This window comes from Neoarius graeffei, chromosome 5, assembly GCF_027579695.1.
Source record: "Neoarius graeffei isolate fNeoGra1 chromosome 5, fNeoGra1.pri, whole genome shotgun sequence".
Lineage (NCBI taxonomy): Eukaryota > Metazoa > Chordata > Actinopteri > Siluriformes > Ariidae > Neoarius > Neoarius graeffei.
Window position 1 is genome coordinate 96,862,521 of NC_083573.1, and position 22,810 is coordinate 96,885,330.

The window sequence follows — 22,810 nt, forward strand, 5'->3', positions numbered from 1 at the left end:
CTCTCTCTCTCTCTCTCTGTGTGTGTGTGTCTCTGTGTGTGTGTGTGTGTGTGTGTGTGTGTGTGTGTGTGTGTGTGTGTGTGTGTGTCTCTGCCTCTCTGGCTCTCTGTGTCTCTGCCTCTCTCTCTCTCTCTCTCTGCCTCTCTGTCTCTTTATCTCTTTGTGTCTCTCTGCCTCTCTCTCTCTGTGTCTCTCTCTGTGTCTGTGTGTCTCTCTCTCTGTGTCTCTCTCTGTGTGTGTGTCTCTCTGTGTCTCTCTCTGTCTCTCTCTGTGTCTCTCTCTGTGTCTGTGTGTCTCTCTCTGTCTGTGTGTCTCTCTCTCTCTGTGTCTGTGTGTGTGTCTCTCTCTGTGTCTGTGTGTGTCTCTCTCTCTCTCTGTGTCTCTCTGTCTGTGTGTCTCTGTGTCTCTCTCTCTCTGTGTCTGTGTGTCTCTCTCTGTGTCTCTGTGTGTGTGTATGTCTCTCTCTCTGTGTCTCTGTCTGTGTCTGTGTGTGTGTGTCTCTCTGTGTCTCTCTGTGTCTCTCTCTGTGTCTGTGTGTGTCTCTCTCTCTCTCTGTGTCTCTCTCTGTGTCTGTGTGTGTCTCTCTCTCTGTGTCTCTCTCTGTGTCTGTGTGTGTGTCTCTGTGTGTGTGTGTGTGTGTGTGTGTCTCTCTCTCTCTGTGTCTCTGTGTGTCTCTCTCTGTGTCTCTGTGTGTGTGTGTGTGTGTGTGTGTGTGTGTGTGTTTTTGTCTGTGTGTGTGTCTCTCTGTCTATGTCTCTCTCTTTCTGTCTGTGTGTGTCTCTCTCTCTCTCTCTGTGTGTCTCTCTCTCTGTGTGTGTGTGTGTGTGTGTGTGTGTGTGTGTGTGTGTGTGTGTGTGTGTGTGTGTGTGTCTCTGCCTCTCTGGCTCTCTGTGTCTCTGCCTCTCTCTCTCTCTCTGCCTCTCTGTCTCTTTATCTCTCTGTGTCTCTGCCTCTCTCTCTCTCTCTGCCTCTCTGTCTCTTTATCTCTCTGTGTCTCTCTGCCTCTCTCTCTCTGTCTCTCTATCTCTCTGTGTCTCTCTGCCTCTCTGTCTCTCTCTCGTGCAATATGCTCCTTTTTCTTCACTGACGTACAAAAAAACCCTGCAACATTTAATTTGTGCTGGAAAGCCAATGTTTGGAATCTAAAATGTTTTTCTACTCGATAATGTAGAAGACATCATATAAAAATCGATGACGAAGTTTGTCCTAAAGAAAAAACCAGGGTGACTCAGACTTCTGCACAGTCCTGTATACTGACGACTCGCCAGTGAAACACCAGATTAAACTGTGTGTTTATCAGGAGATCCACAGATCAGAAAGAGAAATATAGAAATAGACTGTCGCTGTGTCCCAAATCACTCACTACTCACTGTTTATAGTGGACTATATAGCCTCGCGAGTTCGCCATGTTGTAGTGCTGTCCGAATGTATCGTGAGAATTATTACACCCTACATAGTGGACTCATAGTATCCCACAATGCACCGTGAAAAGTAGTGAACAACCGATGGGCACTAACCAAGCAGTATATCCCATCATGCATTGTGGTCGCGCTGAATGAAAAAAACAAAACTGTGTTGGGGTGAACGGATGGAGGAAGAAACACATTATAAACAGACATTCAAGTCCAATTAAAACTAGTAAGAGAATAGAAAAAAGCTAAAATAGAATGAGAGATAAAATACAAGAATAAAAGTTAGAGTGCAGAGCGGGGAATTAATCAAAAGCCTCAAATTTGATTTAATAAAAGGCAGCGGTGAAGAAGAAGAAGAAAGAAAGGATTTGGCCTTGATTTAAAAGAACTGAAAGATGCAGCAGACGCAAAGTACTTTTGTATTGATTAATGTGGGAAATGCGCTCAGTATAATATGGATTCATCACAAAAATACATGCGTGTATTTATTATTTTGAAAACCCACCAGCCGCCTGATACGGCACGTTTTAATTGTGCGACAGCAATGATGTAAATAGCAGCGCGACGGAGTAGTGTCCGAAAGCGTTTCTTCATTTTCCCAACGAGTTCACTATATAGTCCTCTATATACTAATTCCCTATATAGGGAGTAGTGAGCGAGTGAGCGATTTCGGACACAGCGTGTGTGTTAGTGAGCAAACTGTCTTCTGTATTTGAGAACTGCCTCGTCTATCTGTTAAAAACGGGCTGATAAGTAATTTGACACACTTAAAAATAAAAACGTCAGAAAACGTGCCTGAGGAGGAAACTGTTTGGTTTCTAGATCAGGGTGGTGGTTGTAGTATTTGTTGTCGTCATTGTTATCGTTGGCGTTGTAGTTGATATAGTCATTGTTGTAGTTGTCGTTTTAGTAGTTTTTGTCATCATCATCGTCGTCAGTGTTGTAGTTGTTGTTGTTGTAGTTGTTAGTGTAGTAGCTGTTTGTCATCGTCAGTGTTATAACTGTTATAGTTGTTGTTGATGTAGTATTTGTTGTAGTTGTCATCATTGTTGTAGTTGTTAGTGTCGTAGTTGTTTGTCATCGTCAGTGTTGTAGTTTAGTAGCATTCATCATTGTTGTCGTTGTTGTAGTTGTTTGACATTGTTGTTATAGTAGTTGTTGTCGTTGCTGTAGTTGTTTGTCATCATCGTTGTCTTATTTGTTGTTGTAGTTAGTGTTGTAGTTGTTTGTCGTCAGCGTTGTAGTTATAGTAGTTGTTGTCTTTGTTGTACTTGTTTGTCATCATTGTTGTATTATTTGTTGTTGTAGTTGATGTAGTATTCGTTGTAGTTGTCGTCATTGTTGTAGTTGTTAGTGTCGTAGTTTTTGTCGTCATCACTGTTGTAGTTGTTAGTGTAGTAGTTTTTGTCGTTGTTGCAGTTAGTGTAGTAGTTTTTGTCGTCATTGTTGTAGTTAGTGTCATAGTTTTTGTCGTTGTTGTAGTTAGTGTCGTAGTTTTTGTCGTTGTTGTAGTTAGTGTCGTAGTTTTTGTCGTTGTAGTTAGTGTCGTAGTTTTTGCCGTTGTTGTAGTTAGTGTCGTGGTTTTTGTCATTGTAGTTAGTGTCGTAGTTTTTGTCGTTGTTGTAGTTAGTGTCGTAGTTTTTGTCGTCGTTGTTGTAGCTACTGTCGTAGTTTTTGTCGTTGTTGTAGTTAGTGTCATAGTTTTTGTCGTTGTTGTAGTTAGTGTCGTAGTTATTGTCGTTGTTGTAGTTAGTGTCGTAGTTTTGTCGTTGTTGTAGTTAGTGTCGTAGTTTTTGTCGTTGTAGTTAGTGTCGTAGTTTTTGTTGTTGTTACTGCTGTAGTTTTTGTCATCGTTGTAGTTACTGTCATAGTTTTTGTCGTTGTTGTAGTTAGTGTCGTAGTTTTTTCGTTGTTGTAGTCAGTGTCGTAGTTTTTGTCGTTGTAGTTAGTGTCGTAGTTTTTGTCGTCGTTGTTGTAGTTAGTGTCATAGTTTTTGTCGTTGTTGTAGTTAGTGTCATAGCTTTTGTCGTTGTTGTAGTTAATGTCATAGTTTTTGTTATTGTAGTAGTTTTTGTCATTGTAGTTAGCATCGTAGTTTTTGTCGTTGTTGTAGTTAGTGTAGTAGTTTTTGTCGTCATTGTTGTAGTTAGTGTCATAGTTTGTCGTTGTTGTAGTGTAGTAGTTTTTGTCGTCATTGTTGTAGTTGTTAGTGTCATAGTTTTTGTCATTGTTGTAGTGTAGTAGTTTTTGTCGTTGTTGTCATTGTCATCATTGTTGTATTATTTGTTGTTGGAGTATTTGTTGTAGTTGTTATCGTCATTGTTGTTGTTAGTGTAGTAGTAGTTGTTGTTATTGTTGTTGTAGCAACTAGTGACCCCCACTAACTATAAAATAAAATCCCCACCACAGATGTTAAAATATGTGACTCGTTCTTTAAATGTGTATCATAAGCTTTCTGTTAAACAGAAATTTTTTTAATGATTAAACTTTCCACTCATTTTTCTCAAAAGTTTAATTTGATCCTAGTTGTCATTATTTATCTTTTATTATTTAAACCTCAGACCCCACATTCAGAACGTGTCGGGTTCAGTGTTCTTTATCCTTTTATTTTCCCCCTCAGTGAGTTCAGTCACTGTTTCCTGCCATGATGACCTTTCCACAGAACAGGAAGCTTCATGAAACAAAACTGGTGAAAGATCCTTCGGTCAGGGGGTTCTCCTGACCGCGCGGGGGTTCTCCTGACCGCGCGAGGGTTCTTCTTAACCGTGCGGGGGTTCTCATGGAACCTTCGTAGCTCCTTTATTTTTGTAAAGGCGCTCACCTGAAATGTGGCGTTGCTCCGTTAAAATGTCATTCAGAATGCAATGAAATAAACACTGACTGACTTAAAAATTATGTTTAGGGCAAAAATAGAAAATAAATAAATGAAGTGCAGTAAAACTGGTGAAAATAAGAATAATATTTCAGAATAATCTGTAGCTTCATTTCATCATGGATTTACGAGAATATTTATTTCATCTCTTACTGTTTGTATTTTAATTTAGCTGGAAGTGGAATATTGTGTGTGTGTGTGTGTGTGTGTGTGTGTGTGTGTGTGTGTGTGTGTGTGTGTGATGACAAACACACATACATACAATAAATTTTTTTTAACTCTTTGTTCTATTAGTCACTTGGCCGTGTGTGTGAGTGAGAGAAGTCCTTCAGCGTGGATCAACACGCCTGCACAGTCATTTCTCTCATCAGGCCTAATATACTGTTTACTTTTATTTCCTGCTCTCTTCCTTTTCTCTACGTGTGTGTGTGTGTGTGTGTGTGTGTATAGTGTCTGTTGCTCCCCCACCTCCCCCCATGCCTCAGCTCATTCCACAGATTCCCCTCACTGGCTTTGTGGCCCGGGTGCAGGAAAACAGTAAGTGCTGAACACCCCCAGTGCGCTGTGTGTGTGTGTGTGTGTGTGTGTGTGTGTGTGTGTGTGTGTGAAGCATGTGGATAGAAATAACTCAGCTAGAAATAAAACATACACACTTTCCCCCTTCAAAACCCCAAATGTCGTGATATGGCGATCACGTCCATTACTTACATCACTTCTACTCTACAACTCCGCCTTCTGACTTTAGGCCACGCCCCTTACCCAGTGGAAAGCTCTGCGCTAAAGAAGAAAGTGATGGAGCTTCAAGATGAAGCTGTGATTGTTTTCATTTTTGTTATAAACCACATGAGCCAATACAAACCTCGACTAAGCTGGTTACAATGTTTTTTTTTTTTTTTTTCTGACAGAGTCCGGTTTTTGGGACTCTCGGTGACGGAAAATGAACAGCACACTTGGTTGTGATCTTGGAGCAGAGTGCAAAGGAGGTGGCGTGTCTCAGTGCTCGCTGAACTGAACTGCTCTCCTCTCTGTCTGTCGTGTGTAACGGTTTCTCTGCAGACCTTGCGTTCACGTTTAATGACCACGCCCTGATTTTAAAGACGATGTATAAACTCTGAAACGTTTTAGCAGGTTATTTGTATTGTCGGAAGATTCTGGAGCTCCTCTTGACGATTTCACGGAGTTCGCAATTCGCTTTACGTTAATCGTGAAATACGTCCAGATCGCCGTCGTTACGCATCATCTGTATATTAGCATGATACGAGTCGTATCTTTCTAGCTTGCTAGCTTTCAATTCTAACTCGTTTTATAGCCTTCGATCCAACAATAAGTTCCTCGTCGAACTCTTGGCGACGGAGCCGTTATGGTACGATAGAACTCTTTGCCGTACGATCTCCGCCGCACCACTGATTTTACAGTTTTAAAGACTGAGCTAAAACCAGTCCTCTTCCGGCAGGCATTTGGATGAATTAATTCATTCTTTTTTTTTTTCTTTTAAATGTAGGTGTATTTAATTTTATACATTATTATCAGCTATATTTAGAAAGTTGTTTTAGTTGTTGGAAATTGTATAGTTGAATTTGCACTTAATTTTAATATAATAAATAATAATAAATAAACTGAAAAATAAATAAAATAAAATAAATTAAATAAAAATAAGTTTAACATAATAATAATAATAATTATTATTATTATTATTATTATTATTATTATTATTATCATAAGAACATGCGCTAGGCATACGTCAGGTCGCGTCCTCTGGAATGAAATGGTGGTGTTTCGAGCGTTTTTACGAGTATTTACGGTCATCCCTCATTCCAATCGTGGCCCAGTCAGTTTATTTGTATCGCGCTTTTAACAACAGGCTGTCGCAAAGCAGCTTTACAGAAAAATAAAGACTTTAAACATATGAGCTAATTTTATCCCAAATAAATGTATTTATCCCCGATGAGCAAGCCGACGGCGGCGAGGAAAAACTCCCTCAGACATCATGAGAAAGAAACCTTGAGAGGATTCAGAATGAAACCCATCCCCATCTGGATGATAACAGATAGTATAAATAACTTGCTTCTATAACTCTGTCCTATAGAGTCATAAAGTATAACTATGAAACCAGAAAATTCATTATAGCTGTGTGGGGGGTGTTTTTTTTTTTTTTTTTTAATATAAATATGAAGTCTATTGGTCTAAAGCTGTCGGCTCTGGGCTTCCAGTTCCTGTTTAGCTACAAGTCGCTCCAACTTCAAGCCTCCGTCATGTCCACTTTTAAGGCGACGGGGGGGAAAATGTGTAAATTAGATTGTTGATATGAAACGGAGTTAACAGAATAGCTGCATGTTGCATGACGTCTCTTTACTCTTCACTTCTCTGAAGCCTCTCCTCCTCCTCCTCCTCCTCTCCTGTATGATCTGACCTTCATCATTTTTGCATGTTCCTGTTTTTACCTCCAACAGCAGGTGAACCGAAGGATCAAATCTCTGCCTTGATGGTATAAAACCTGTCACGTGGTTATATTTATAATCTTTGGTGCGAGATCGAAGATGATTCACAGGCAGCACTTAAAAGCGTACACACTGTTTGTTTATTTATTTTTAAAGGTATGTCTGGGGGGGCGGACCTAAACCTGGGCTCGTCATAATCAATAATTAATCTATAAAAGGGATTGAAAAGTTTTGGCACCCAGAGAACACTTTTTTTTTTTTGAAGTGTGTTAATCAGTCCATATTTATTTATTTATAATATAAAACACGGGTTTATACTATTAGTGTGGTGTTAAATGTAACTATAAAAGGATAAACCGTACATGGCGGTCTTTAAAATAAATGTATAGAGGAATAAAACACTTCAGAGCATGCCGTTTTAGGAAAATAATCATCTTCAGGGTGGCAACAGTAACTCGGCTTCATCATCCTAAGGGTTTGTTGAAGGGTCGGAGAGTGAAGTGTTTGTGCTGCCCCCTAGTGGACAGTCTGGTTATGAGTCATGAAAGAAGGCTGGCGCTGTTTACTGAGTTAAAGCAGAGCTGAGGCATTAAAGAGGCGGTGTGTAAGATTTACGCGTTTCAGGAGGAGGAGGAGGATTATACACTTCTGTCATTTACTAAAATCCTTGACATTCTCATTAGTTTTCATTTTTCCAGTCTGGAATTGGACTCCAGCTCCAGCCGGAATGTAGCTGATTGACCACACCCCCTTTTTCCTTAAAAGGAAGCTCGTATAAGACACGCCACTTCATATCCGTCCTGCGTTTCATAAATACTGTAGTGTCCGTTTACAGAAGGAAAGAAAGAGGACGAGAAAAATGAGAGTTTAAAACATGACTGGCTCATCAACGCGCACACACACACACACACACACACACACACACAGAGCAGTGTTTAAAATGAAAATAACTGTAAAGTATTTCAATAATTTATCGGTGAGGTGTAAAACAGCTTTGGGTGTCTTTTTATTTTTTCCTGCTCCTGAAGTACACTAGCGTTACAAACGACCTCTTTAAACCTTCTTCATGGTTAGTTTTTTCCTCCTCCCTCTCTCTCTCTCTCTCTCTCTCTCTCTCTCTCACACACACACTTACACCTTCTCTCTCACTCTTGCTCCTCCTTCTTTCTCTTACTACTTCTCTCTCTCTCACTCCTCCCCTCTCTCACTCCTCCCCCCACGCTTACACCTTCTCTCTCACTCCTTTCTGTCTCACTCTTTCTCCTCCTCCTCCTTTCTCTTACTCCTTCTTTCTCACTCTTACTTCTCTCTCTGTGTCTCTCTCACTCTCTTACTCCTTCTCTCTCACTATTACTCCTCCTCCTCCTCTCTCTCACTCTCTTACTCCTTCTTTCTCTCTCTCACTCTTACTCCTCCTCCTCTCTCTCACTCTTACTCTCTCTCACTCTTACTATTCCTCTCACTCTTACTCCTGCTCCTCTCTCTCTCTCTCTCTCTCTCTCTCTCTCTCTCTCTCTCTCTCTCTCTCTCTCTCACTACTCCTCTCTCTTGCTCCTTCTCACTCTTACTCCTCCTTCTCTCTCTCTCACTCTTACTCCTCCTCCTCTCTCTCACTCTTACTCCTCCTCTCACTCTTACTCCTCCTCTCTCTCTCTCTCTCTCTCTCTCTCTCTCTCTCTCTCTCTCTCACTTTTACTACCCCTCTCACTCTTGCTCCTTCTCACTCTTACTCCTCTTCCTTCTCTCTCTCTCACTTTCTCTCTCTCTCACTTTTACTACTCCTCTCACTCTTACTCCTTTTCCTTCTCTCTCTCTTACTCCTCCTCTCTCTGTCTGTCTCTCTCACTCTTACCACTCCTGTCTCTTACTCCTTCTTTCTCACTCACTGCTCCTCCTCCTTCTCTCTCCCTCTCTCACTTTTACTACTCCTCTCACTCTTGCTCCACTTTTCTCTCTCTCACTCTTACTCCTCTCTCTCTCTCTCTCTCTCTCTCTCTCTCACTTTTACTACTCCTCTCACTCTTCTCCTCTCTCTCACTCTTACTCCTCCCTCTTTCTTACTCCTCCTCCTCCTCTCTCTCACTCTTACTCCTCTCCCTCTCTCACTTTTACTACTCCTCTCACTCTTCTCCTCCTCTCTCTCTCTTACTCCTCTCTCTCTCACACACTTTTACTACTCCTCTCTCTTACTCCTCCTCCTCCTCTTTCTCTGTCTTTCACTCACTTTTACTACTTTTCACTCTTGCTCCTCTTTTCTCTCTCTCTCTCACTTTTACTACTCCTCTCTTACTCCTCCTCCTCTTTCTCTGTCTCTCTCACTTTTACTACTTTTCACTCTCTCTCTGTCTCTCACTTTTACTCCTTCTCCTCCTCTTTCTCTGTCTCTTTCACGCTTACTACTCCTCTGTTTTTACTCCTTCTTTCTCTCACTCACTCTTACTCCTCCTCCTCCTTCTCTCTCTCTCTCTTACTCCTCTCTCTCTCTTTCTCACTCTTACTACTCCTCTCACTCTTACTCCTCCTTCTCTCTCTCTCTCTCTCTGTTCATTCCTTATTATTGTCCCAGTTGTAAGTGAATCAGTTGAAACTGAGTGACTCATTAATGAATCATGATCATCTGCATGGTTTTAATTCCCCGTTCCTTCAGCATGCTGACCAATCAGGACACACATCTCGCCGTCTTGCATGTGATTGCACGACACGTCGTCTAACCGGAATCTGCCGTTAACACCTGCATGCGGCCTGCGCACGTGTGTGTGAGAGCGAGAGAGGCTTGGATTGCACGCCGAGCTCGTCCGTGTTTCCACAGTTACAAACATGACTAACATGTTCGTCTTGTTTTTGGCTCTCAGTCGCCGACAGCCCGACTCCGCCCCCTCCTCCGCCACCTGACGACATGCCCATGTTCGACGAGGCTCCGCCCCCTCCCCCTCCGCCTCCCGTGGACTATGAGGATGAGGAGGCAGCCGTGGTGCAGTACAGTGACCCGTACGCTGACGGAGACCCCCAATGGGCCCCTAAAAACTACATTGAGAAAGGTGAGGCTCGAGTTTTTTTTTTTTTTGTACTTTTCTGTAAAATGTCTGTGGTCGTGTTTAACTGCTGCTTGTCTTCAGTGGTGGCCATCTACGACTACATCAAGGACAAAGACGACGAGCTGACCTTCATGGAAGGCGCCATCATCTACATCATCAAGAAGAACGACGACGGCTGGTTCGAGGGAGTGTGTAACGGCGTCACCGGCCTCTTCCCCGGCAACTACGTCGAACCCATCATGCACTATGCTGACTGAAGGGGCGGGGTTAGCTCGATTAGACGCGTACACACATCCAACAGCAGTATAGACGAGTGTGAGGGGAGGGAGGGGGTGAGCGAGCGAGCGCGTGCGAGCGCCGGCTCCTGGGCTCAGAGTGTGGGGGATCAGAGAGACGGCGTGATCTGTGTAAAGGGGTTTTTTTTTTTAGTATTTTTACAGTGAACGTTGATCATGTCTCAATGCCAAAAGTCTTCGATTTGAAATTTTAATCCAGTCCAAACTTTATATGATGAATATAAAATAAATGTACAAGATAAAGTCTTTAACTATACATTATGGAGAACGCTGTTTAAAGGCGGTCAGCCTGAAATGCGACTTAGATCCGCGACATGACCTGAAGCATGCCGACTTTACGACTTTTATATGTATAGTAGTGTCAAGATTTCATTCTGCTTTTTCAGTCCTGATACTTGAACGTATTAATGGACATTTTATTTTAATACTTAAATATTATAAATTTTTCCCCCTGATCCTGATCATTTTGTTTTTTTTTTATGAAGATTTTTTTTCCTGCATTTTTAAAGCCAGAACAGTGATTTTTATTTTTCTGTACGTATTCTCAGCGATGCACAGAAACAGATCTGTAGATTGCTTACGCTGTAGAGGTTAAAGTTATGAAAAGTATGTTAATCAGTATACGATCCACATCTGCCATTAATCCGATCAGCCAGAAATAACTGCCATGTCGGTTCGACTGATTGATTTTACGACAACTCCTTACCTCCCTGTGCAGATTAATGAACAAAATCAGATTTGTGATCTGCTTTGGTATCGTAATTAAAGCCATGGAAATATTGACAATAAATTTTGTAAATGTCCATTAAGTTCACCAGCTTTCCTCTGATCCATTTATTTGTGTCACTATTCACGCTCTTTTCTCTATGCTGGGCCGGCTCGGCTCGGCTCGGCTCGGCTGCAGATCCGAACCCAGGACTAGAGTCGAGTCTCATTCATTCATTCATTGAGTACATTTAAAAACAGGTGCTGAGCCAAAGTGCTGCACAAAGGGTGTTAAATAAACGTAATACCACCAACCGTGCAAAAACAGATTGCTAATAAAAGGCCAAGGAGAAAAAGTAAGGTCTTTTAGGATATCTCTCGATTACATTCATTATGTCTTATATTCGGGGATCCCAGACGTCCACTATTTAGCGGAATTCCGCAATTTTTCTAGCCAAAGTGGTGTTTTTTTTTTTGTTTTTTTTAAATCTCTTGTATATCCGTTAAAAATATGTTTAAGTAAAATGACCAGCGGAATACGTTCTGATTTGGTTTGCTTGTTTAGCGAGGTTTTTGTCAGCTTCGTTTGTTCTCGTTGACATTCGGGAACACTCGGAAGTTAAATTGATGTAAATACCGCGAGACTGTACGCGATAGAACGAGAAAACAATATGGCTGCGCCCATTTGCTAAAAAATGTGTTTTAACTCCGTTTGTGCTTTTTTTCTAATGCGTTGAACTTAATTCAATATGCAGGGCTGTGAAATTTCCGCGGATTCTGTCGCGAAAAATATCATCTTCACAAAACGGATGGACATTTTTGCATTAAAAATCATTGGGGGGGGGGTCTAGTCGGTTTTAATCATAGGTTTTAATCGCCTTGCACGAGACCGGCGGCTCAGCCGGACTCGCGGAGTTTTATGCCAGCTGAGCGTGGAACACGTCTCGACTGCGACTCAGGAGCAGTGTTGCCAGATTGGGCGGTTTCAAGTGCATTTTGGTGGGTTTTGAACATATTTTGGGCTGCAAGATCAGACATATGGCCCTTTTCCACTACCCTTTTTCAGCTCGCTTCAGCTCACTTCAGCCTGACACGGCTCGCGTTTCGACTACCAAAAACCAGCACGACTCAGCTCGCTTCAGCCCTGCTTAGCCCCTAAAACTCGCACCGTTTTGGAGTGGGGCTGAAGCGAGCCAAAGCGAGTCGAGTGAGGCTGGGGGCGTGAGCAGACACTCCCCTGTGCACTGATTGGTGAGGAGGAGTGTCCTCACACTCCCACACACGCCCCGCGAACACGCTGGGATCTGTAAACACCGTAAACCCAGAAGAAGAATAATTACGAATTACGAGAATTATGAAGCCTTATGCGCCTCGCCTCATCTATACGCTCTTGCCAGTATCTGTTGGCGTTGTCAGTGACAACAAGCCACAGCACCAAGACCAGCAACACTAACGACTCCATGTTTATTGTTTACTATCCGGGTCGTGAGACTACCGCTTAAAAGATCACTGATGTCACTGTTTGCGCCGCATAACGACATCACGTGACGTCCACCCACTTTCGCTAACTCCACCCAATGTGTCCACCCACTTCCAGCCAGCACGGTTCAGCGCGGTTGTAGTCGAAATGCAACTCCAACAGCCCCGCTCAGCTCGACTCAGCACGGCACGGCTCAGCCCAACTCAGCCGCGTTTGTAGTGGAAAAGCGGCAATAGTTAAGATGCCATCAAAAAGGAAAGCTAAGGAGGTGTTTGAGAGAGATGCAAAGAGGGCTAGAAAAGAACACACAGACAGACTGAAGGAAAAGATGAAAAAGAACAAGTTTGCAAAACTGAAAGAGATGTTAAAGAAAAGAAAATTAAAAGACTTTCATTAGATGCTGTTTGACAGACTATGAACATTTTGTAAATAGCTTTAATAGAGGAATGCAAATACTATAGAACTAATAACTAATAGCCTTACTGAAAGATGAATTGAAAGAAATAGCTGGGAGTGATGCAACGAGGAATAGAAGGAGCCAGAAGTAAAAGAAAAGATGTAAATAATAGAAACATTATTTTTTTTAAAAAACTTTTGCTCTATAGACAAGAGACATTGTGAGAGACTCTTGGAAAAAGCCAGGACAGAATACAAGAATTAAGTGTAATTTGGAAGACAACAGGTATCTCTCACTTAAATATTGAGCATGATTTTTCACAAAGTCATTTTGAAAGGCCTATCAAAGTTTTCTTTTATTAACATTTCTTTAAATTGTTATTTACACATTTTTTTTTTACTTTTATTTTGATTAAGAGATAAAATACACAGGCACTTATTAGATATTTCAAGGTATTTTACATGGATCTTTCATTTTAAAAGAGAAAACTGTTGATAGGTATTTTATATGGCAAAATGAAGACCAAGACAGATATTTACTTGTCGAGATCAATTTTTTACTTGCAGGAAATGCTCAGAATGCACCATATAACACCTAAAATGGCTTGGTGTCCGGCTTATGCTGGGGGGCCGTGCCCCTCAGACCCCCCCCCCCCCCCTTTTCCTCGGATTTCTTATTTACAATTTCACAGCCCTGAATATGTCGTGGAAAAAAGATATTGTGGGCGGCACGGTGGTGTAGTGGTTAGAGCTGTCGCCTCACAGCAAGAAGGTCCGGATTCGAGCCCCGGGGCCGGCGAGGGCCTTTCTGTGTGGAGTTTGCATGTTCTCCCCGTGTCCGCGTGGGTTTCCTCCGGGTGCTCCGGTTTCCCCCACAGTCCAAAGACATGCAGGTTAGGTTAACTGGTGACTCTAAATTGAGCGTAGGTGTGAATGTGAGTGTGAATGGTTGTCTGTGTCTATGTGTCAGCCCTGTGATGACCTGGCGACTTGTCCAGGGTGTACCCCGCCTTTCGCCCGTAGTCAGCTGGGATAGGCTCCAGCTTGCCTGCGACCCTGTAGAACAGGATAAAGCGGCTAGAGATGATGAGATGAGAAAAAAAGATATCATCCATAAAAGAGATAGCGGAACAGTGTCCAGGTTAGAAGTATATTCTTCAAAGCTACATTTTCATCTAATTTTTATAAATAATTTTTTTTTTGCCACTTATGTCATTGATTACAAAATACGGTATCAAATAGAGACACATTATTGTTAAATTCTGTTGCTTTTCTATGTTAAATCTATGTAAAAAATGTGTTCTATAGCATCTTTAAATGTTAAAATCTCAACAGATTCAGGGGCCTTGCAGCACCCTTGACCCCTGCTGATAGTTTCTTACATTCCTCTGTTTTTTTAAATTACTGCTGGGATCCCTGTATATTAGATATGGTTAGTTTTTTCTTTTTTTATCAGACATCTAGTTTTAGGTTTGTTTACCTGACATGTTTCGACGTACGTAACTGTCGTCTTCCTCAGAGTGTCACCGGATGTTGTTGGTGACGCATCTTATCAGCTGATGTTTCCGAAGGCGTGGCCTTCCTGTCTGGTTTGACAGGTCGGTCACGTCTTCTACTGTCTGTTCGTCCCCTGCAAGATGGCACTCCAGGTGTGGGAGAGCATGTATGCTCCTTCATCCCGGTTGATGGTCCTCGGGCTTCGCTTACGGATCTCCATGGCCTCCCTGATCCAGCGCTGATGTTTGTTATCTTCTGTGCGGATGACTCTTAGTCTGGCTAACGCAATTTCAAAGCTCTCCGAGCTATTGGTCTGGCAAAGATATTAAGCCCAACCGTTTCCCAAAGCGCGTGGTTGACCCGCCTCCCTGAAATGCCTGTTTGCTACTGGTCGAAGCCAGAAAAGGCTTTGACGAAGCTTAAACCAATCACATCACTCTTTCCTCTGACGTATGTGACGCGACGGAAACTGCTTGAGTAACAGGAAGAAGATAAATACCTCCAGGGCTGCTCTTTGCTCCGTTTTCAATGAGAACTTCCCGTTGAATGCTTTCAATACAGCATCTACCGCTGTGTCAAAGGCTTGCCGCTGCTCCATGTTCGTAATGTTTCTAGTGAATGAAGCGCTTCCGGTTTCTGTAAACAATCTATGGCTTCCGGTCGCAGTTCTACTACGTCACTGCCTTGAACACGCCTCTACCCAGGGCCGTTGGAGATGCTCAAAGTTGATTGGCTCCCGATTTTTCGGGAGCTTGGAAGAGCTGGAGATAGCTTGCCTGGCCAGACTAAGTTCGCAACAGGCCCTTGTGTTGCGTCACACTTAGGATGGGCGGGCCCAGGCTAGATGACTCTGGCATTCACAGGGGAGTAGTAACATTACCAGAGGTATAACGGAACCCATTCAAAGAGCAATGAGGAAACACAACATTAACACACCTGTCAAACCACACACAACACTCCGTCAGATCCTGGTTCATCCCAAAGACAGAATACATCCGGAAAACAAATGCAACACCATATATGAGATTCCATGCCAATCATGCAATAAAACTTACATCGGGGAGACAAGAAGGAGCTTCACCACAAGGAAAAATGAACATAATGAGTGCAAAAAGGAGACAGCTACAAGACAAACCCGAACAATAAAAGAAAAGGCACAACAGGAAAATTACAAGTCAGCCATAACAGATCACTGCAAAAGGGAAAATCATATTATGGACTGGGGGAATGCCAGAGTCATCCGCACAGAAGATAACAAACATCAGCGCTGGATCAGGGAGGCCATGGAGATCCGAAAGCGAAGCCCGAGGACCATCAACCGGGATGAGGGAGCATACATGCTCTCCCACACCTGGAGTGCTATCTTGCAGGGGACGAACAGACAGTAGAAGACGTGACCGACCTGTCAAACCAGACAGGAAGGCCACGCCTTCGGAAACATCAGCTGATAAGATGCGTCACCAACAACATCCGGTGACACTCTGAGGAAGACGACAGTTACGTACGTCGAAACATGTCAGGTAAACAAACCTAAAACTAGATGTCTGATAAAAAAGAAAAAACTAATCATATCTTTTAGGATGTGTTTTAAAATTCTCAGTAGATGACGACGACTTTAATAGGAACGTGTTCTCGGCTGCAGGAGTGGAGCCCAATGTGTTCTTCTGTTGCATGCTGAGATGCTTTTCTGCTCACCACGGATGTAAAGAGTGATTATATGAGTTGCAGCACGGTGGTGTAGCGGTTAGCGCTGTCGCCTCAGAGCAAGAAAGTTCTGGGTTCGAGCCCAGCGGCCAACGAGGGCCTTTCTGTGTAGAGTTTGCATGTTCTCCCTGTGTCTGCGTGGGTTTCTTCCGGTTTCCCCCTACAGTCCAAAGACATGCAGGTTAGGATAACGTGGGGTGAGTTTGGGCTGAAATGCCCTTCAGTGAGGCACTGAACCGACAACTGCTCCCCGAGCTGTGTGGCGTAGCTGCTCACTGTGCTTGAGTGCATGTGACAAATAAAGGCGGCTTCTTCTTCTTCTTGGCAAAAAAGCTCGAACCAATCTGTCCATTTTCTGATCTCTGACCCTCTCATCAACAAGGTGTTTGTTTTTTTCCACCCACAGAACTATCCCTCATCTACTCGCTCACTTCGATGTTTTTTGTTTTTCGCACCATTTTTCGGAAAACTCTAGACCGTTGTGTGTGTGAAAACCCCAGGAGATCAGCAGTTTCTGAAATACTCAAACCAAAAATACTCATCTGGCTCAAACCAGCACCCATGCCACAGTGAAAGAAAGTCACACTTCACTTTGCGATCACAACTTTTCTCGTTCTGATGTTTGAACATTGTGAACATTAACCGAAGCTCTTGATTTGTATCTGCGTGATTTGATGCATCAAGGGATCGGCTGATTAGAGAACCGCACAAAACAGCAGGTGGGTGGATGGATGTCCCTAATAAAGTGGCCAGCGAGTGTATTTCAGAGGAAAGAATGAACACAGTAAACGGGTCACGTCAGCAACCCAAGCACATCCGAAGTTAATGAACGTGGCCTTTCTTCGTCCCGTGAGCTGTTCATGAGACCATTTCAGTCCTGATCGAGCGCGTGTTTCCAATCAGGTGCCGTGACCCTGTGGAAGCAGGAGCCATTTCTCTGGAAGTTAGCAGGTCGTGACTGAGGATTATTTAAAAAAAAAAAAAAACACCACCACCAATAACCACGTTCATTAATCGTAATTAAGAAACGAAAAAGATGCCAAGGGTGCCAATACTTTTTTAAAAAAAAAAAAAAATACAGGTTTAAGAATAATTAAGATTTTTTTTTAAGAAAAACAAAAGCACTGTTCATCGTCTACAATATGCACCTCTGACAACACGTACGCAATCTGCGTAAGAATTATTTGCGTAGCGATTTTAACATCGCTGCTACGAGGTAACACTCAAAACCACGCCAAAGGTCCGGTCTTTGTTTTTCTGCCCTAGTTTAAAAAAAAAAAAAAAAAGCCAAATGAACCCATAGATATATGAACATGGAATGATTGAATGACCGTTCCGTAAGGGTTTTATACGTCCTTCTATTGCTGGGTCTCAGTCATGTGACTTTTCTTAGCGGAAAATTTTACCAGAAGAAGTGAACTAGCTGGTGGTCTAAACGGCTGCCGTAGTGCAAACAACTAGCAATAACTTATCAGAGTACGCTCGTAATCTAGAAGCCACTGCTGGCTTTAGATATATTCAGAAGATTGCTGTGTGCAATGGAATCGACCCCTACGGTCTGGGAAAGAAGGATTTGTCATACGATCTCGAAAACGACCCTTCAGTCGAGTTCCCCGACATCTCGAACTATCTGGTGTTGCAGACGTCCTTCTACACCGCAAAACAGATGAAAGTGTGGAGGAGTATGGAGGCTTACAACTTTTTTGTATGTGGCTGGGTAAAGGACCTCGGTATCAAGTCACTGCCCAATGAATCCTGGATTGTTGTTGCCCATGTACAGTGGTGCTTGAAAGTTTGTGAACCCTTTAGAATTTTCTATATTTCTGCATAAATATGACCTAAAACAACATCAGATTTTCACATAAGTCCTGAAAGTAGATAAAGAGAACCCAGTTAAACAAATGTGACAAAAATATTATACTTGGTCCATTTATTTATTGAGAAAAATGATCCAATATTACATATCTGTGAGTGGCAAAAGTATGTGAACCTCTAGGATTAGCAGTTAATTTGAAGGTGAAATTAGAGTCAGTTGTTTTCAATCAATGGGATGACAATCAGGTGTGAGTGGGCACCCTGTTTTATTTAAAGAACAGGGATCTATCAAAGTCTGATCTTCACAACACGTTTGTGGAAGTGTATCATGGCACGAACAAAGGAGATTTCTGAGGACCTCAGAAAAAGCATTTTTGATGCTCATCAAGCTGGAAAAGGTTACAAAACCATCTCTAAAGAGCTTGGACTCCACCAATCCACAGTCAGACAGATTGTGTACAAATGGAGGAAATTCAAGACCATTGTTACCCTCCTCAGGAGTGGTTGACCAACAAAGATCACTCCAAGAGCAAGGTGTATAATAGTCAGTGAGGTCACAAAGGACCCCAGGGTAACTTCTAAGCAACTGAAGGCCTCTCTCACATTGACTAATGTTCATGAGTCCACCATCAGGAGAACACTGAACAACAATGGTGTGCATGGCAGGGTTGCAAGGAGAAAGCCACTGCTCTCCAAAAAGAACATTGATGCTCGTCTGCAGTTTGCTAAAGATCACGTGGACAAGCCAGAAGGCTATTGGAAAAATGTTTTGTGGACGGATGAGACCAAAATAGAAATTTTTGGTTTAAATGAGAAGTGTTATGTTTGGAGAAAGGAAAAAACTGCATTCCAGCGTAAGAACCTTATCCCATCTGTGAAACATGGTGGTGGTAGTATCACGGTTTGGGCCTGTTTTGCTGCATCTGGGCCAGGACGGCTTGCCATCATTGATGGAACAATGAATTCTGAATTATACCAGCGAATTCTAAAGGAAAATGTCAGGACATCTGTCCATGAACTGAATCTCAAGAGAAGGTGGGTCATGCAGCAAGACAACAACCCTAAGCACACAAGTCGTTCTACCAAAGAATGGTTAAAGAAGAATGAAGTTAATGTTTTGGAATGGCCAAGTCAAAGTCCTGACCTTAATCCAATGGAAATGTTGTGGAAGGACCTGAAGCGAGCAGTTCATGTGAGGAAACCCACCAACATCCCAGAGTTGAAGCTGTTCTGTACGGAGGAATGGGCTAAAATTCCTCCAAGCCGGTGTGCAGGACTGATCAACAGTTACCAGAAACATTTAGTTGCAGTTATTGCTGCACAAGGGGGTCACACCAGATACTGAAAGCAAAGGTTCACATACTTTTGCCACTCACAGATATGTAATATTGGATCATTTTCCTCAACAAATAAATGACCAAGTATAATATTTTTGTTTAATTTGTTTAACTGGGTTCTCTTTATCTACTTTTAGGACTTGTGTGAAAATCTGATGATGTTTTCGGTCATATTTATGCAGAAATATAGAAAATTCTAAAGGGTTCACAAACTTTCAAGCACCACTGTAAGTATGGGTTTTTTAAGCTTTTCGTTCACGTCTTTATAACGAAGCGCAAACAAACAGTTGGCTTGATTCTCACTTGTGTTGGCTCTTATCTCTCAGGTAAATCATTCACAAAGATCATCAGAAAGCCCTTTAAAGACCTGGATCTTAGTTAAACGAGACGGAGAAGTGATCACGGCGCATTGTAACTGTACGGCTGGGGAAGAATTTTGTCGCGACCTTCATGCATATGGACTTTGTGAGGAGTAAACAAAGAAACAGCTGGGGACTTTAGCGCTTCGGGACTAAAAAAAAGTACCGTAAAATAACGACACATAGCAAGAAAAGTACTTGGAGAACACTAAGGCCAGAGCTGAGAGGGAAATACAAACCTTTCACCAAGTGAAACTCGAGCACGCTTCGACTCGGCTCCCTTCGATTTCACTGAGAGGTTCAAAAGCCACCTTTCTCCACGTCTTTTTATGAAATCCTGTGTTTGTTCACCCTTTTTTTTTTTTATTAGTTCACGGGGAACCCTGAAGAAACTTTTATCAGTTTCACGGTTTGATCGATTCGAACAACCTAAAACAACGCAAGTGTAAGGCATTTTTCATGCGAGCAATGAACCTTCTCCGTACAAACGCTTTGTCGACTGAGCTCTGGTAGACCACCAGCTAAAGTTCTGAATAACTAATGAAGCGGATGTGACGTCACATGAAACCCAGCAATTTACTGACACTTGTGGAAGCCCCGCCTCTTTCCACCCCAACCCAGCTTAATTACACATCTCGAATCACTCTTCTCTCTTGAAGATGACGTGTCGTCAATTTCCGTCACGGTAAACGGAGAATGTTTGGAGTTTAATAATGTGAACTAAAATCCATCAGCATGTTTTAGATCATTTCGAAAGAAATATTTTCGGTTAAATGATCACAAATGATGCTTTGCAGGGCTGTACTATGTATAAGGCCACTAGGGGGCGCACAAATTTTACTTCTTCCTAATTTCAAGATTGATTTTTTTTTTTTAAATGTAATACTGTGTTCTTGATTAAGTGGGAACTGGAACCGGGACTTTTTTGACTTCCATTTGAACAGCTTTCTAACTCTTCATTCTGACTCAGAGAAGTCGGATCTTCTGAAAACTCCATGTTTTTTTGACGTCATCAATTTTCATAGCGAAAAATAAAAACGGGAAATAAGAGTGTAATTTTATTACATGATACCAGTGTTGTTGAGTCACTAAACCTCGAGTCAAGTCCGACACAAATGACACAGCTGTCTCTCTCACACGCTCTTAAACACACTGATAGCTTTGAGTAGCGTGAAGATGGATGTCCCGTACCATAGCCGACAATAAATTCACAAAACAAGATGTCTTCGGTCAGGAATATTTACCAAAAGGCTGGTGGCACTGATGTTAAGCGTCCTTGTCACTGTGTTTTTATTAGAACAAATGCATGTGTGTGCATTTCAAAAACGTAACCATGTTACACAAACATGATGTCTCAAAAAAAAATCATCTTCAGTTTATGAGTCTGAATGCAGTTAATGCACAAATCCGAGTCCTTAAAATTAGGGCACGAGTCGGACTCGAGTCTGTGTGATACATCGATCGTGGAACTGTTAATTTGTTTTTTTGCAAGATTGTTTGATCAAATCGGCCTAGATTTCCAAAGATCATCATTAAACGGTAGAACGAGCAGCACAATGAACTCTCGCGCTCTCTCTCTCTCTCTGAGTTAAGATGCTCTTAGTGTTAAGAGGCTTTTTGGGAAACCTACACCCGCGCTTTAATTCCAGTTTTTCCTGACAGAAATGGAAACTTTCTGGAATATATATATATATATATATATATATATATATATATATATATATAGTGATTCCACGCTTATGGGGACATGAACTTATTCACCTAAAACCATTTCTTTTTTTACCATCAGGTCACAAAACATGTAATCTTTAATGAATGATGTGTTAAAAGATAACTTTAATTTTCTGAGATGTAATAAAAACATATTTATATGCCAAAGTCAAGCCTATGAGTTCCAAAATGATGTCTGTTCCATTACTTCTGTTACGATTGTCCATCTCGTGTCTGTTACAAATTAATTACAATCTAGCTCTATACCATGTTAATCTTATTGAAAGAATGTGTATGTTTATTCTACTACACATGTTTATTAATTATATTTGCTAAAACATCACCTTCCTATGTTTCAAAAAGTAATTCTACATTGTTAAAATTGAGAATCTATATGTCCACGACACTTCTGTTACGTTCTGACTTTGGCATATAAATATGTTTTTATTACATCTCAGAAAATTAAAGTTATCTTTTAACATATCATTCATTAAAGATTACATGTTTTGTGACCTGATGGTAAAAAAAGAAATGGTTTTAGGTGAATTTTTAAAAATAAGTTCATGTCCCCATTTCAGTACCCATAAGCGTGGAATCACTCATTATTTATATATGTTTTCAAATTCAATGGTGGTTTAAAACGTTTATAAACTAAGATAACAAATCCCTACAGCTATAATTTTTTATACATCATGAGCGATACTGGAGGTAACCGTAATGATATATTAGATTCCTCCTGACTATCTTTGACAATTTAAGTAAAACGTACCTTTGTGCTTTTTTTGTTCGGATGTGCTCCTGGACGTTTCTCGCTCCTCTGTTTCCATAATTGATCATATCCGAGCACAGAATACACAGAACCTTTCCCGGCACGTCCACTTTTCGGATATGTTCCGTCAGGCACGTCGTCACAGTTTGTGTCCCTATCTGCACGGTAACGCTACTATCGAGCCATGCCCATCGGAAACAGTTCTTTATCCCGTTCGATTTATCGATTTCCCTGGCACGACCCTCATTTTTGCGGTCCAAAACTTTCGCCATATTGGCGAAGTAACTTTGAAAACTAACCAAAATAACTAGAACTTAAGAAGTGATCAAAACCGTGTACGTGTAGCTTGTTTCTCCGCGAATTGTGAGATGAAACTAGCGCCAAAACGTTGTCGTCATGAGTTGTCGTTAGCATAAATATTGAAGAAAGCAATGACGATTTCTGTTATCATAGCTGCAACTAATTTTGCGATGAGCGCTGCCGAAAGATGCTGGCGGGCGATCGGTCGGTCCTGCCTGCTTGTGCCACCACAAGCCTCGCCTCGCGCCGACCCCTACCCCCTGAAATTTTCTCAACGGATTTACACATCACAAAAATGACATTTTCATCGGGAAAAACTCGGAATTCCGCAGATCCCCGGAAATAGTTAGCATCAACGCTCGAATGTGGAATAGAAGGAGCTTCCAGTTGTCATCAAGCTAATGTAATGTAATTCCTCTCACATAATACCAGGACAAGAAGAACGCAGAGACAGTCTTTCTCACGCAGAGGTGGAAAAGGGACAGGATTTGTCGAGTCGAGCCGTAACATCTGGAGGAAAAGCACTTTATGATCATATCGGCGCCAAAACTGTGGCCTGATGTGAAATAAATGCACCCATCATAACCCGCTATTTATTTATAACAGTTCCAAATTTAAACCTTTTCCAGAAAAAAAAAAAAAAACCCTGTGATTTGAAGGAGAAATAAAACAGGCACAGACAGGA

General features: G+C 41.9%; 1 protein-coding gene across 7 annotated transcripts in view; it reads left to right on the forward strand.

Annotated features, from left to right (window-relative positions):
• The window catches only part of abi1a (abl-interactor 1a), a 157,658-nt gene extending 146,791 nt beyond the window's left edge, over positions 1–10,867 (forward strand). For 4 of the 7 annotated variants that reach the window (XM_060922545.1, XM_060922546.1, XM_060922549.1 and 1 more), the window contains 2 exons: positions 9,575–9,760; positions 9,839–10,867. In XM_060922545.1, the coding sequence (XP_060778528.1) occupies positions 9,575–9,760; positions 9,839–10,014 (362 nt within the window). In that variant the 3' untranslated portion in view covers positions 10,015–10,867. Of the gene's footprint in view, positions 1–4,734; positions 4,822–9,574; positions 9,761–9,838 lie in introns of all 7 variants that reach the window. The other 3 variants (XM_060922544.1, XM_060922543.1, XM_060922547.1) reach the window with 1 other exon arrangement.
• The last annotated feature ends 11,943 nt before the right edge of the window (positions 10,868–22,810 follow it).